Raw genomic sequence first — 14,672 nt, forward strand, 5'->3', positions numbered from 1 at the left:
GAGGGAGGGACTAAACACAGGGAAACGACGCAAGTGAGGGAAGCAAGGATTTCATTTAACCGACCTGAGACGGGGCCATTGACACAGGATAGGTACCTGTCAGCAAATAAGAGACGTTTATTTCCATGCAACTCTCTGGTGATTGGTCTGGTGTCTTGCCTCTGTTGCATTCACTGAACAAGGGAAATTACAATCCTGCCATCCTCTCTAGTGTCATGATGAGGTTCAGGCAAAGCACGGTTAATGTATTATATTATTAAGGGAGAATTGTCCGGGGCTAAAGAAAAAACATCCGGGGCTTGCCAGACGACGCGCCTGGGTACGGGTAATAACCAGATAAGCATGACATGGGACCTTTAAGATATAGAAGACAGCCGGTTTCAGTGGAAGATCCATTGAAAACGACATAGTATGCACCAAATGAACCAGACACAATTAGTGACTAGCTGCTGAACAGTAGATATTAGGAGGTAAACATTAGAGTCAATACGGACTAAGAACACAGCTCTGATTAAATATTAGATTTATTCCAGGTGGCCAAAATATAACTTTTTATTACACTAAAATTAGATTTTTATAAGCTGTAAATTAGGTATTTATAGCAAAACAAAGCAAATTAAAATTAGATTTTCTAAAACTAATTTATGATTGTCTCATTCATCTCATGATTACTGTGGATGTCAGCCTTCCAGCTTTTCAAACTATTTGCTCCCGCTAATCAGGTATTCACTTAATGAGGAAAGAAAGTACACATGATCATCTGTGTTTTTATGTACACTTTTATTGTCAACACTTGACAGGTGGCAGTGTCAGGCAGGATTGACGGATCCACATTACTTCTTGGTCTCCTCCTCCAAGGTCTTGATGAACTCCTCCTTCTTGATCTGGAGACGCTCCTCTCTGCGCTTGCGGGCCTCCTTCGTCTTGTTACGACGAGCCTCGGCCTGATCGCTGTAGATAGGCAGAAAGATGTTAGTATGTAACGATACATTTTAACATCAACAAATTGAGTTGATGGTATAATCCTTACTGCATAACTTTTTATCCTAACACTTTCAGAATAAATGCAGCTTTTCTGTGGACAGGAAAAACAACACAGGGATGGTTTAAGACTTACGACAGGAGCTTTCTGCGAGCCTTGTCTGCCTTCAGTTTGTGGATGTGTTCCATAAGGATGCGCTTGTTCTTGAACACGTTACCCTTGGCCCTCAGATAGAGGCTGTGGTACCTGAGAGAAAGCGAGGAAAAACAAATATTAAAATAATACACAAACTGATTACAAAAGGGTTGTCAGGTGCACCAAATATTTTATGTGGGCTTGTGTGTAATATCAGCATTTTCAACGAGCTTTACTGAGCTCATCTCATGATTTGCCAACACTTTCAGAGCAATGGTTAGTGTAACATAGGCCCAGGATCACAGCAGAATGTCATGATTACAGAGATTAGTAGTGGATACCAATACCAAGAACATTTGACAATTTGTTATATCAATTGAATACCATGGTACAACAACAACAAAACAACGAGCTTCTACATTCCTTTGTTGCAGTACTGTTTTGAAACAGGTTTAATCCCATGTCCAAAATCTATTTCACATTGCTATCACAAGAAAAAGCGGATTAAACAAAACCAGATGTATACGAGCCATTTTAGAAATATTGAGCCAACAACCTTGGACTCTAAAATAACAAGACATGACAAAAAACTGGCCACATCAATAAAGGCAGACACAACTAGTGAAGATGTCCTGAACCTACATATGCCTGTCGATCTTCTTGGCCTCCCTGTAGCGACGCAGAAGACGACGCAGGATCCTCATGCGGCGCATCCAGCACAACTTCTCTGGCATACGAGCGTTGGCTGTACCCTTTCTCTTACCTGGAAAAGGGGATTAAGTCCAGTCAAGTTACCGTCACTATCATAATATTAAGAAGTCTGACAAAACAATCATTCCACAAGACTTGCTATTAAATATTAAAAACATTGCACAGCTAATTAATTCAGAAATGTAATCAAATCATAACGTAAACAGAAAGCCTGGTGAATGACTTTCCTCTGCAAAGTATAACATGGCGATTTAAACTCACCAGTTCCCATGTGTCTCCCCTTCCGACGTGCCAGCGTGTTCTTGCGGCAGCGGGCACGGGAGTGGACCGTAACAGGTTTGCGAATGATAAGACCATCCTTCACCAGTTTACGGATCTGCTGGCCTGAAGACAGAAGGAAACAAGTGAGCTACTGGGATGCAGCGATTCATCATCAGGAAAGAGAAAAAAGTATGTTACGTTGCTCATTATGTTGCATTTTTTAGGAATTAGTTAATTTTAACAATCAGGAGTACATCATTTTAAAACTATCAGCAAAACTTGTAAAATACTTTAACCTTTAAGAGGCATGGAGACGCAATTTAGTGCATTTAGTTATCGGAGAAATCTCGATATATCAAATTGAAACAGTACTGTTTTCATGTTAAGAGGGTCCCATGTTATTGAGTTTTTATGTGTTCATAATATGGTTTAATGTTTTCAGGAATGTATGTTTCTCTAGCGCAAATTATGACCAGCCACCCAAAGGTTGACACGTTATTTTTGAACCATTTGTCTGGTTCTGGATAAAGCAATATAATATCTATTAAAGTACACTTTAGGTATGTTATTACTTTTTGAGCTCCTGTTAAATGATGTTAGCGTTAGTGACTACTTCTTTACTCGTCAAAACTTTGACTTGAGTACCGTTTTGTTTACTGCATTTAAATCTGTATTCGCACCATGTAACACCGGGAACATGCATTTATTAAGACAGGTCACCTCAGATTTTCAGTAGGCCTAAATGGTGAAACATATAATACGACTAGCAAACTAAAATGGTGACTTGTTGCTTTACTTACGAGAGTTGGCGTTGGCGATCTCATTGGTCTCGTTGGGATCCAGCCACACTTTCTTCTTGCCGCAGCGAAGGACGCTCGAAGCAAGCCTCTTCTGGAGCCTGAGCACACACACATAACTCAGGTTAGATACCCAATAGTTACATTATCGTATACTGCTTTATTTTGTGTATGAAACGTATGTCAACATTGAAAGGTTTCATGACTGTCGATGAAATATGCCAGTGGCTAAAATCGCCGTTAGCCGCGCAGCTGACAGCTAACCGACTTTACAACATGGCTTCTCAGTCAGCTACAACGTGTTACACAAGGCCGCGTTAAAATATAGGTTTCTGTTTTGATAATTACACCAAAGCTTTATCTGACGATGAAGAGGGAATGCATGTGTCTTATTTTATTGATATGGGGTTTACATATGTGCATTTTAACAGTTAAACGATTCGTTTTTTTGTTCATTCGGCAATGTTCCTACCTCATGGCTGCTACTTCAGTGGGAAAAGGAAGGCTTGAGAGACGGACTGGAAGCTACCATTATGGAGGAGAGTCCATCTCTGAACGCGAAACATCTCTGTGTTAACCTAGACTACAAATGGCATTATAAATAATGTTTTCATTAGAAGTAGTGCAAATGTTTGCACTTACGTATAGATAAGATTGGTGAAAAAGGATACCGACAATGGAAATGTGGAGATTTGAAATCTATTATCACCCCTCTTAAATAGAATGGTACAGATCAGTGTTTTTACAGTGCATTATGGGTAAGGTTGGGTGCATTCTGCTGTCGAACACATGAGGACGCTGTTGAATCCAGTTTCCAGTTTAAACTAAAAAACATAACATTACACGTTATCAGGAATATTTACAGTCGGCATATGTTTTATACAATGCATTTGTACAACGAGGGCCAATATTCTTAAATGATAATATAATATTTCTAAATTTACCCTTTTTTTGTGTAATACTTGACGTAAAGCCTTCAACAACCTTCAAAAGGAGATGATAAGGTTGCACAATGTAAATAAAAACACAACAGTATAACTAACAATGATGCAACTCAATAAACAATACCAATAGAGGGTTATTTTATTATTATATTGTAATCTGTGTTTGTTTACCATCATAAATTGATGCTAAATGCCTTCCTGACTGAGAAAATAGCATAACTGCATATTATGATATGCCAGTTAAAATGTAGTTTAAGAAAAAGTTGTGTACAAATTCATAAATACACATGTTAAAAACAAATACATTTGAAATCCATAATATGCCGATATGCTAAGGTGTTAAAAAACAACTTTCCAAAATAAGAGCAAACACAAAAAAAGGACATGCAACTTAAACGGCTTTCTAAAAACACAGTAGATCAAAACCAAACACAGGTCTGTTCAAACATTGGAAAAGGACAAATAGATGTTAAGCACTAGATTTTTACCATACATTTGAACTAACTCGATACTGTTATGGAAATATAGGGTGCTATCTAACAAGAAAGTAAAGATAAGACAAAAAGACATTTAGAGTCTGAACTTTAAATATTTATTGTAAAATTCAGCCTATAAGAGTGTGAATTACACCTTTTTAATAAATAAAGAGATTAGAACAATTAAATATTAGGCTTTCAAATGGCCTGTATTGAAAATAAAATGTGAGTTGGCTGCTAAAATAGGATTAACACCTGACAGTGTTGCATCCTTGGCTCTCCTGCAGCACCCCATCGCCATGGCAACACTGCACGCTCAACAATGTGGGTGCAAGAGTGGCACTTCTTCACCTCAGGTAACTCAGAAATACCAACTGAAATCATCAGCTCAGGACAAAGTATTTGACTAAAGTACCGGATCACCTCCTACCACAGCTTAAACAGACACTGCTCTCCTCTTTGCACAGAAATGTGCCGCTGCATGAGTGATCAAAAGTATTTAAACCTTAAAGAGGTTGAACTATATGTCTACTGAAGAGATGGATCACTTAACTTTATTGCATTTGTATTCCTCTTTGAAGAATCATGAATGCAAATTACCTAAATATGTATGTTTTCACTGATTACATAAATCTTGGTTGATGATAATAATTGAATGGTGCATCTTGTATGTCATGTCATATATATAATGTGTCCCGTCCTGTTACGGACCCCAGGAAGATTAGCAGTCCCCAATGTCTCAGCTAATGGGGATTTCGAAAATGGATAAATCAAGCAAAAGGGGTAGCGTGCGCTGGCAGGGGAGAGATGAAGCCACTGGAGGCTGGGGCTTTTAAGTCCTGTGTTGCATCGGGCCCAGGTGCTCCAGATGTGGCTCAGGGACTGCCATCAGACTCCTTTGATGCCTTGAAAACAACAGAAGCACATTCAGCTGATGCAGCACCCACAAGCAGACTATAAGCAGGGGCCACTACCAAAGTGTCATAGTGTCTATTTGAACACTCAAGCTAGCGTAATCAGGTTTACAAAAAGAACTGAATATGTTCGTATATGTGCAACACATTCCCAGGATACTCAGAAACACGCTCAATATGATCGAGAAACTGTAGTGTTAACTGAGGTACAAATAGCATCACATTAGGGTTTAGGCATGTGCAGGCGAAAACAAATTAGCTACTGCACACATTTTTCATGTTGCTTATTTGGCTTTCATTGGAACAGATCTTAAAGTTGAATAGTGATTGATTCAACACTTCAGAGGTGTGTTGTAGTTGTGGATTGAGCCAAATATCTACAACAATCATAACTGCAAGTCCCTTTAAAGCTGAATTCATTCATATGTCACTGTGCTGCTGACCTTTACCAAGGTGTTGTGACTTCATTGAATTATGAACAAGTATTTGATTTGATTTTAACTCAAGTAACTTTTTTAAAATGTTGATCAGTCAACTATTGGTATTATTTTGGTTTCTTTTAAAAATTCCTACTGATCTTATTTTTAATATATAAATATATGCATATATATTTTGTTCTAAATCTGTATAATTTATGTGACTGTTGTAATCATTTCTACTCATGATGTCATATGTTTATCTTTATGTTTATCTTTATGTGTATGGTGTATGTGGCTGCATTACCAGGGTTGCTCATGCATCATGCACCTGGAACCAAATGTGGTATACAAATAAAGTTCTGCTTACTTGCTTACTCACACTGCATGGTAAGTATTCATCAAAGCATTATGACCTAAGGAGACAAAATCAACAATAAAGATGCGAGAATAAATACAATATTGAAGCATATTTATTTCATAGTCTTGACCCTTGCATTTTTCTTGTTCTATTTCCCATCCTGAAACCTGAGTTTAATCTATTACAAGAAGTTGCAAAGAAGAGCATCAGCTAAATGCCAAAGGACTGTTTATCCACTTATTTTTCTTTAGTAGCAGCAAAGAAGAGGAACATCAAATGAGCAGCTGAGGACAAACTCAACCCTGCACCCCCCTGCTGCACATTATGTTTTTTCTTGGAGGAAGATGTCGACCAGCTGCTGCAGAGAGTCACAGTGACTCTAATATCATCTGTTTCTTTCCTTTCATTTTTTAAAGAGGATAACCATCAATGCTCCCTAGATGACTACTGATACATCTGATTGCATCTATAATTAACTTTTGATGTTAATGTTATTACATTGATATATTATCACAGTAACCAAAAGTTATGTTTGCTGTCTTGAGCCACAAAAGCACTGTCAGAAAATCTGTGGCCCCTGAAAACAGCTCCTCATTTTTGACATGTTAAAGGGACCCAGTAATGTCTGCCCCTGCTAAAAAAAAAACTCAGGCCCCCTCTGGGTCAAAATGTCAGTTATAGTGCAGGGTCCTTGGAGTTTGGGTGTTTTTCTCCGGGCCACTTCAGAATGAGCCTTGATTGACTGAACCTCTCCACTGCTGCCACAAACTAACTGTGAATTTGTTCTCCCCCCCATTAAAGCCCCTAGGACCTCGAGTTTCTGGATTCCCAATGTGGTGACAAGCGGCTTGGCCTGATGGTCTTTGTAGGCCTACCTCCATCACCACGGCTGCTCTGTTGTTCTTTCATCAATCGATAAGTGAAGGTGGGGTCTGTTCAGCGGGGTGTGGACCTCGACTCCCAGCTGGAGTCCATGGAGCGCACACAGGAGACAGAACCAGCGTCAAGATAGGCAGAGGAAGACTGACTCATTCCGGTAGTAAGAGGAATCTGCCTTCAAAATTAAAGCATGTCTGTTAGAAGACTATCGATTTGACTTTTGACACAACTGTTCTGGTTGTAATGGTTCCATTACTTTTGATATGATGTCATTATTACTTAGTGTCACGAGCCCTAGCAGTGATAACTTAAATCATGGTAAGTTATATAATTCAAAAAAGGAATAGGATTAGTCCCAATGATTCTTGAAATGTGTAAGTATATGTATATAATCTGCAACAAATAATTCACTGTAAAAGTAATTTATCATGCAATCGTCAAATAAAATTCAGTTTTCGCCCTCTGAAACGTAGAGATTTCCCGCTTTTCTCTGTTTTATATTATATTAAGTAGTCTGCTGACTTTTTGTTGATGTAAATTATTTTTAGTTAAAGCCCTGTAAATCAATTCAATATCATGAAAAGAAACAAGAGTGACATAAGTGGTTGGTTTAGTTTCCTCACACAAATAATATTAAAACAAAAAATTATTTGTGAAACTGAAGACTCTAAATTGTTAAATGTTTGATGTTAATGAGTCAGTATATTTTTGTGTACACCTCTCGTGGTAAAGTAAACTCCACATAGTGACAATAGGCAAATATTATGATATATTTAAACATGAGGCAACTTGTTGGTAGTCTTCTATTTATTTGTTTGCAAAAAATAAGAAAATAGAGAACATTTCACCAGTTACAATGAAACAATCTTGAAGTTACAGGGAGTAATGATCTGCATTAAATAAAGCAGTATTCTATTTAAAGGTTAACATAAACATGCTGACGTTTTTTAAATGATTATATTTAGGCTATAACAAATAATTACACGTTCAATAGTAGGCTACACCTTGACAGTTTCTCAGCTATTGAGTTTACAATGCTAAATATTTTTATTTTGATAGCTGTAGCCGGATGTGCCAGTGCATGATTCCGTTGACTTGACTCTAGTGTAAAAGCCTGGTGCGCAAGTGTGTAACGCTATAGGCTGGAGGAAGGCAGCTGTTGCCATTATTTTTACCAACCAGCTCAGATCAGCGACTCATCACTCCCTGGAAAAAAATGTGTTGGTCCTCAGCATCATAAACACACGAAACTGAAAATAGATTTTAAAAAGTTAAATCAATGGTACAGAAAAGTAGTATGTCCAGGACGCCTTCGACCTCAACCCAGGAGATCCAAATGGACATGTTCGACCATCATCCACACACACAGGTAAGATGCAAACAGCAGAAATGGAGGCAATATCGTGACAGGAAAACAAAAAAGACTGCGCAAACTAATGTGCATTTATGGGGAAAAGGCGTTTCGAGGACGGTGAGGCTGTTTCACTTCCGAGGATTAACAGGTTGTTCAGCAATTAAGTCGCCTCATTTGCTTTCGGGAGCCCAACATGCTCGTGTTCGCTGCAATGATTCAAAGCCGAATTTTATCCGAGGAAGCTCAAATTGATTACATGTTCTAGTTTGTTTGATTTGGATTTAGATATGTGTTGATTTCATCCTCGGTTTTGAGTTGTGTTGGGTTTAATTAGTCTCTATGTGTAACCATATGTGAGGATATGATGTAACGCTGGTTTTATTGCAGTGTTATCATTGGGTCCTCGACAAAACCACGCCTATTTTTGATTAATCATTGATTAATCAAGTAGATGGTACACTAAATGTTGATCTGCCCTGCTGGAGGAGAGATGCATCAATGTGGATAGACATGAATCCCACAGAGATGCTATGCATTACGTTTTCAAACCTGACATGACCAGTAAAGTAATCAATATGCCATTATTTTAGGAAATAACTCTAACACCCTGCCCACCCTCAGAAATTCCACTTGATGAGGTAATCTCTCCATTTATTTTTCAACTTTCGATGGTGTCAGTCTATTTACATCTACAAATATGCTGTGACTAATAGAAAGTGACAGGATATTGTGAGCATGTTTAGTCATAACAGTTTAAATGGATGAAAAAATAAATGATGAGAATATCTAGAACAACACACCCACGCCTGAGCTCAGTCAATGTCTCTTTGGAGAAGGGGGAAAAAACCAACACCTCACCACAGACAACCAACGCTTCAAACCATGCCAAGTCCTGTTCTCTCCTCTTTACTCCCACTCTTCCCAGCTCCTTCTCATCTCTCAGCTCTCCAGATTCCTTCTGCATCCACTTTGAATGTCCCACTATCTCCATCCTGCTCTCGCCATCTCACCTCGTCCTGTCTGTTTTTAAAAATCAGATCTTTATCTGCTGTGAGGCTTTGGTGAGAAGCAGATGGACCCCCTCCTTTAGCCAGGCAGCTGGAAATGGTTTGTTTCATATTTGTGTGTGTGGTAGCTCTGATCAATTAGATATAAAGTTCATCCAGACCAGCAGCAGGTCATGCTGGTATATGTATTTATAACTCTGCTGTGGAGAGACAAGCAGGGAGCGACATTTGTAATATCCTGAAGGAGACGATTTGAGTTTTCTCCCAGAGAAAAAAAAAGATATTGGTCAAAGACATGATCCAAATTCAACGCCAGTGTCGCTGAAGATTGTGTTGTTGAGCATCGTCATCTTTCAGATAAGGGGTTTATATTTTAAAGTTGTGACATCGTGTAACCAACCAACCAGCTGCATTTTTAGACATGTTTTATTATTGTCTCACAAAATACAAACAGAAAACAGCCGTTTCAAATCGCCTTCAAACCAAACACAGGTATAAACCAACAATTTACCAATGCACCCCTGAAACAATATCAGTCCTTAACATTATTACTTTCTCTCAATATTCACATAGAAACATCCAACGTTATTACTTTAGAACCGTGATGAAAATAGGAGACATAAAATAAATGTGCTTTTCTTCCTTCTCCATTTTTCTTTTTTTATCTTTTGAAAATAAAATGTTTAAGTGAAATTGAGTACCTTTCCACAGTCGCCCATATTTCCACATATTCTGTCTTATTGCTTTGCCACATTAAACCACTTTTTCAGTTTAATTACTCCAAATATCATTTTTTTCCAGGTGTGTGTATTTAAACCAACCCAGCTTTTCGTGATTACCATTTTTGTGATCATACAGAACTAGAAAAAAAGGTATTTTGCCTCCAAGTTCCATGCTTCTCAGTTTAAAGTCTCCTGTTTACACACAACACCCTTTTTAATTGTACACTTAATCTGCGAGGATGTTTACCAACAGGAAGCCTCCCCTCCTCTTCTGGCATTTCCCCCCTTTGATGACAGTAGCTCGCCCCATCATGGCTATAATCATAGAGGCATGGACACACATCATATTTAATGTAATTTTGAAATTCTGACTGCAGTGCGTTTATCCCCGCACAATCACCAGAACATCCTTATAAGAAACTTCATTTTTCGAACCACATAGGTCCTTTTTCATAATTGAGCTCTTATCTATATTGATAACATTTTATTTGACAGCTTAATTGTTGATATATCTGGTGGCACAGCAAAATCTCCAGCGGGATAAACATTCACTGTGTGATTATCTTATATATGTCAGTTATTTTCAACCTTAACTTTCCATTGTCAACTCTTATTATACTGAAGTGGATTATGGCTTTGTAACTGCAGTGTGTTCATCTTTGTTCTGAATATATGGCTGTACTGGGAATTTGTTTGGTCGTGTTGCAACCTTTAGCAATTAGGATGGTGAGTTAGATTCTGTTTACATTAGAGATTTGTGACTGGATATCTTATCTGGATAAGCTGATAAACACGTTAAAGGGATAACTCGGATTGTTTGAAATGGGTTACACGTAGAGTGGATGGCGGTCAGCATGCACCCAGTTTGGAGAAATAGACAGGAGTTAAGGCTCAGGATCTAAGCAATGTATTACCAATGCCTACCTTAAAAGATATTCAACCAATTTAAGTAAAGACTGTAGTTTTTCAGCTTTTCTTTTCTGTTAGACAGCCCTTTCTGACAGGAATCCAAAGCCGTTAACCGTGTCAGTTGCCGTGTGACTTTGGAAACCCTTTAGTCCACCAAAATAACAGATTAACCAATCAAAGCAGTGGTTCACCGGCAACAACCGTCCAAGTAATATTACTTTGTTTTTCAAAAGAGACCGGGGACTTTGAAGAGAACATAGACAACAGCTACTGTATACCGTCAGACAGAAAGGGGAAGCGGTGAAGATATTTTTTGTTTTGTTTTGTCTGATGCTTATATGAGGCAAAATAAGTATTGGTAATTTTATTATAAGATTGTATTGCTAACCCCGTTGAGCTGAAAGGGGATTGCTTTTCCTCAAATTCAGACATGTCTAATCTGTACGTTGAAATCTTACCATAATACATGCAGAATCAGAATCGTTTTTATTACCAAGTAGGTTTACACATACAAGGAATTTTCTTTTGTGTATATATATATATATATATAGAAAATGTTACCATAGAAATGGTGGCAAAAAGTTAGATATGTTTTTAAAAAATCATCAGATTATGTTATTTAAAAAAAAACACAGAACTAATCGTATCTTAGAATATGTCTAAAAAGCCATGATTCTCTGAAAATATTTAGTGTAAGTAAACCCTTTTTAAATCGTTTTTTTCTATGTTTTTAGTATATGTTGCATCTCATCCATTTACATGTTTACCTATTTTCACCTCAAATCCTTTGATATTATTGGAGTTTAGTTGGAGAGAGCTTACTGTTGGCGGGTTGTTAACACATGTTTAAAGCAGCTGCTGGGTAATATGCAGGGTTGATAGACATCATCATTGTCAAAAAATGTAAAGTATCACATTTTAGTTATAATCATTTTAAGGTACTTAAGGTTCAAGCCTCGGAAAGTTCCCACTTCTTTGCTGTTCTTTACTGTCTTATAATTCCTGTAAATAACATATATTTGGGGTTTTGGATCAGGTTGGACAAAACAAGCAATTTCAAGAATAAAAGCATCAGCAAAAAATGTAATGGAAAGATGTTACCTTGTTGCTCTGTAAACAGTAGTGGCTTATTTGAGCAATTTTTAAAATGTTAGTTTCAGAACCTAAATAAAATAGTGGCTGTCTTTAAGGAATGTGTATTTATGTATTACATAAAATTGTTATTGTAGTGATTGCCTCTTCTACTGGGCGGCTGTGGCTCGGTGGATAGAGTGCTGGACTTCGAATCAGGGGGTACCAAGTTTGAGTGCCACTGCAGTCAGCATGTCGTTGTGTCCCTGGGCAAGACACTTCACCCCAAATTGCTCCTGTGGGGATTGTCCACAGTACTGAATGTATGTAAGTCGCTTTGGATAAAAGCATCTAACAAATGACATGTAATGTAATGTACTGGGGCGTCATATGTTATAGAAAAGAGGGGGCATCCGGATTTGAACCGGGGACCTCTTGATCTGCAGTCAAATGCTCTACCACTGAGCTATACCCCCAGTGGTCTAAACATGCAAGTACACAGGTCTATAAAGGGCCATAGAGGTGTTAAGTATGTTTTGGAAATAAGACACTTTATCAATATCACATTTTCAATTCAAGACATTTGTGGTGTGACACCCCCTCCTGTAAGTGCTGTAAAATGAACACATTTGACATGTCTATTTTTTAAGCATTATCTTAACCAGCACTTTTTTTATATTGAAAGAACAACACAGCCAGTCTCCTGATGTGCTTCCAACTAATGTAATTAGTCGGGATTGTGTAACCATGGCAATGTGGGCAGGGTGGGCTCATAATGTGCTGTGTGGCCTCTGCCCAACCCGGATAGGCCATTTGCAAGGGGTCTGCCAATCAAATTACAAGGTCCCAGTTTGCATCTGAACATGAAAAATGACGAGTAATGAATGCTGTTCGTGGACACTCAGGACACATTTAATCTGGTCGACTTCCTCTCCAGTCTGGGAGCAGCGCTGCTCTATCTCTGGTTCTATCTGACTGCCTGATCATATTCAGAAGCTTTAACAAATGCTATGCCGAATGTTAACTGCTGTCATGCTCCCCGGAAACAAGGTTAACTAAGAGATATGTCAAGAAAGATTATTTTGGAAACACTCAATGAAACTTTCTGTTTTTCTCTTTATTTCCCAATCCCCCTCTCCCCTGCCCTCCAACCTCTCCAATTGCAGGGAAAGTATGGCAAGAGGAAGAGCCGATTTAAGCGCTCTGATGGAAGCACCTCATCTGACACCACCTCGAACAGCTTTGTCCGACAGGTAACATTTCACATTTAATCCTTCCTCCAGACCACTAATCCAGGTCCTAGACTGAGTCTCAGCTTAATTTTTATTTAATGAAGACTCGTATAAAATGTTAATGGAGTCAAAGTGAGGTCTTTGATGCTGGGAATTCAGCAGCCCCATATAGACTGTAGTTTAATTATTATTTTAGACCCTTTTTTTAAATTAACAAGCAATTTCAAGCTTTTCAAATGTCTAGAGTAACTGATTTTTTGCTCTTTTATATAACTGAAAAAAGTACTACAACTTTTTGAAGTCTAAGCATTCACACAGTAGGCTGAAGGAAGAACTATAATCTTTAAATAACAAACTTGCTAACACCTCTGAACAAAGCAAAACTGAACACTAGAGTTTAAAGGGTTTATTTGCCACATTTTAACCATGAACTGTTATTAACACATTTGTTTTCAAGTTTTGTTTATCTGGCACATGGCAGAGCTGTGCTGATTTCTTACAACATGAAACACTTTTATATTTGTTTCTGTATTTTGGTCGTATTTTTCCCTCTTCACCTGTGTGTTTGTCACAGGCAGCCCACATACCGTACTGTATCTCACACACTGAAATGGCTTTGATAACATTGCTGGTAACAACAATAGAACCCCTGTGACTGCAGTTACACATATACGAGTTAGAAAGGAGAGTCTCGTCCGAGATTTCTCTGGGACTCTAAATGTAATTATAATCCCCATGTTTTAGACTCAACCCAAACTACGCCTCTCTGACCCTGACTCCACTCTGGTCTGTGGATGTATATCCATTTATTGGCTCTGTCTTGAGAAGCTAGTATAACCTAGCAAGCATCATTTCCCGAGCTTTGTCAGACAGGTACACTTTTGGCGCATTTCCACTACAGCGCGGAGCGCGGTTTAAGCGTGCCCGTTCTTGGTTGCGTTTCCACTAGGAGTAGTTCCGGCCCTCGTGTACTTTTTCACAGTTTTCTGGCTCTCCAAAATCGAGGTTCTTTCCGTCCCAACAACCGGGCTGAGTATGCTAAACTAGTGAGAGAATCGTTGGCAACTACAACAAAATGAACATATTTTACCGTGATTTAATTGTAATACACGTTTCAAAATAATGCCGAAGTAACAACATACTGATACCGGTTAGTAAAAACCATGAATTAATACTTTGACAAGTCGGCAGGCGAAAAACCTTTTAAAATGCTTGTTTTCTGAATGGAGATCGGCTAAGCTGACGCAGTATATGCTCCGACCGTACTAAGCCGTGCGAGGCCCTGCATTGGAAATGCGCCATTTCTCTCCCCGGCTAGTACAGGAGGCGGGGTTAAAGCATCACAGCTCGAGGCCTGAACCACAACCCTGTTTGAACATAACATTTCTCAAAGCCACGCTGCATGGCAGCTAAATGATTCCCCTTTTCTCTCTGACCTCATCATTTGTGAGAGGAAATTATTTGGCCCATGCTGAATGACATTTACCTGTTCAGTACTGAG

The 14,672-nt window shown here is 38.5% G+C and overlaps 2 protein-coding genes, 1 long non-coding RNA gene and 1 other non-coding gene across 8 annotated transcripts in view; 2 read left to right on the forward strand and 2 right to left on the reverse strand.

The window, feature by feature from the left end:
• Positions 1-761: 761 nt before the first annotated feature.
• LOC104959532 (60S ribosomal protein L19) lies at positions 762-3,461 on the reverse strand. The gene is made up of 6 exons (XM_010787428.1): positions 3,359-3,461; positions 2,890-2,987; positions 2,090-2,212; positions 1,760-1,880; positions 1,118-1,228; positions 762-951 (listed from the first exon to the last, which is right to left on the reverse strand). Exons 1-6 carry the CDS (start codon positions 3,361-3,363, stop codon positions 834-836), a joined length of 576 nt encoding a protein of 191 aa, XP_010785730.1. The 5' UTR covers positions 3,364-3,461; the 3' UTR covers positions 762-833.
• On the forward strand, positions 2,935-7,355 carry LOC104959531 (uncharacterized). Its single transcript, XR_799879.1, has 3 exons — positions 2,935-3,010; positions 4,594-4,662; positions 6,799-7,355. It is a non-coding gene; the product is annotated as an uncharacterized lncRNA (long non-coding RNA).
• A 707-nt stretch (positions 7,356-8,062) lies between these two features.
• The window catches only part of cacnb1 (calcium channel, voltage-dependent, beta 1 subunit), a 31,810-nt gene continuing 25,200 nt past the window's right edge, over positions 8,063-14,672 (forward strand). For all 5 annotated transcript variants that reach the window (XM_010787430.1, XM_010787431.1, XM_010787432.1 and 2 more), the window contains exons 1-2: positions 8,063-8,245; positions 13,106-13,192. In XM_010787430.1, coding sequence (XP_010785732.1) covers positions 8,156-8,245; positions 13,106-13,192 — 177 coding nt within the window. In that variant the 5' untranslated portion in view covers positions 8,063-8,155. The remainder of the gene's footprint in view (positions 8,246-13,105; positions 13,193-14,672) is intronic.
• Positions 12,344-12,415, reverse strand: trnac-gca (transfer RNA cysteine (anticodon GCA)). Its single transcript has one exon. It is a non-coding gene; the product is annotated as a tRNA-Cys (tRNA).

This window comes from Notothenia coriiceps, unplaced genomic scaffold (genome assembly GCF_000735185.1).
Source record: "Notothenia coriiceps isolate Sejong01 unplaced genomic scaffold, NC01 NC01_scaffold00030409, whole genome shotgun sequence".
NCBI classification, from domain to species: Eukaryota; Metazoa; Chordata; class Actinopteri; order Perciformes; family Nototheniidae; genus Notothenia; species Notothenia coriiceps.

Excerpts from the sequence above, each read along its gene's own strand:
- LOC104959532 (XM_010787428.1), bottom strand. Across the intron at positions 1,881-2,089 it reads GGGGAGACACATGGGAACTG|GTAAGAGAAAGGGTACAGCC; the intron begins GTGAGTTTAAAT and ends CCCCTTTTCCAG. Across the intron at positions 952-1,117 it reads GCTCGCAGAAAGCTCCTGTC|CGATCAGGCCGAGGCTCGTC; the intron begins GTAAGTCTTAAA and ends GCCTATCTACAG.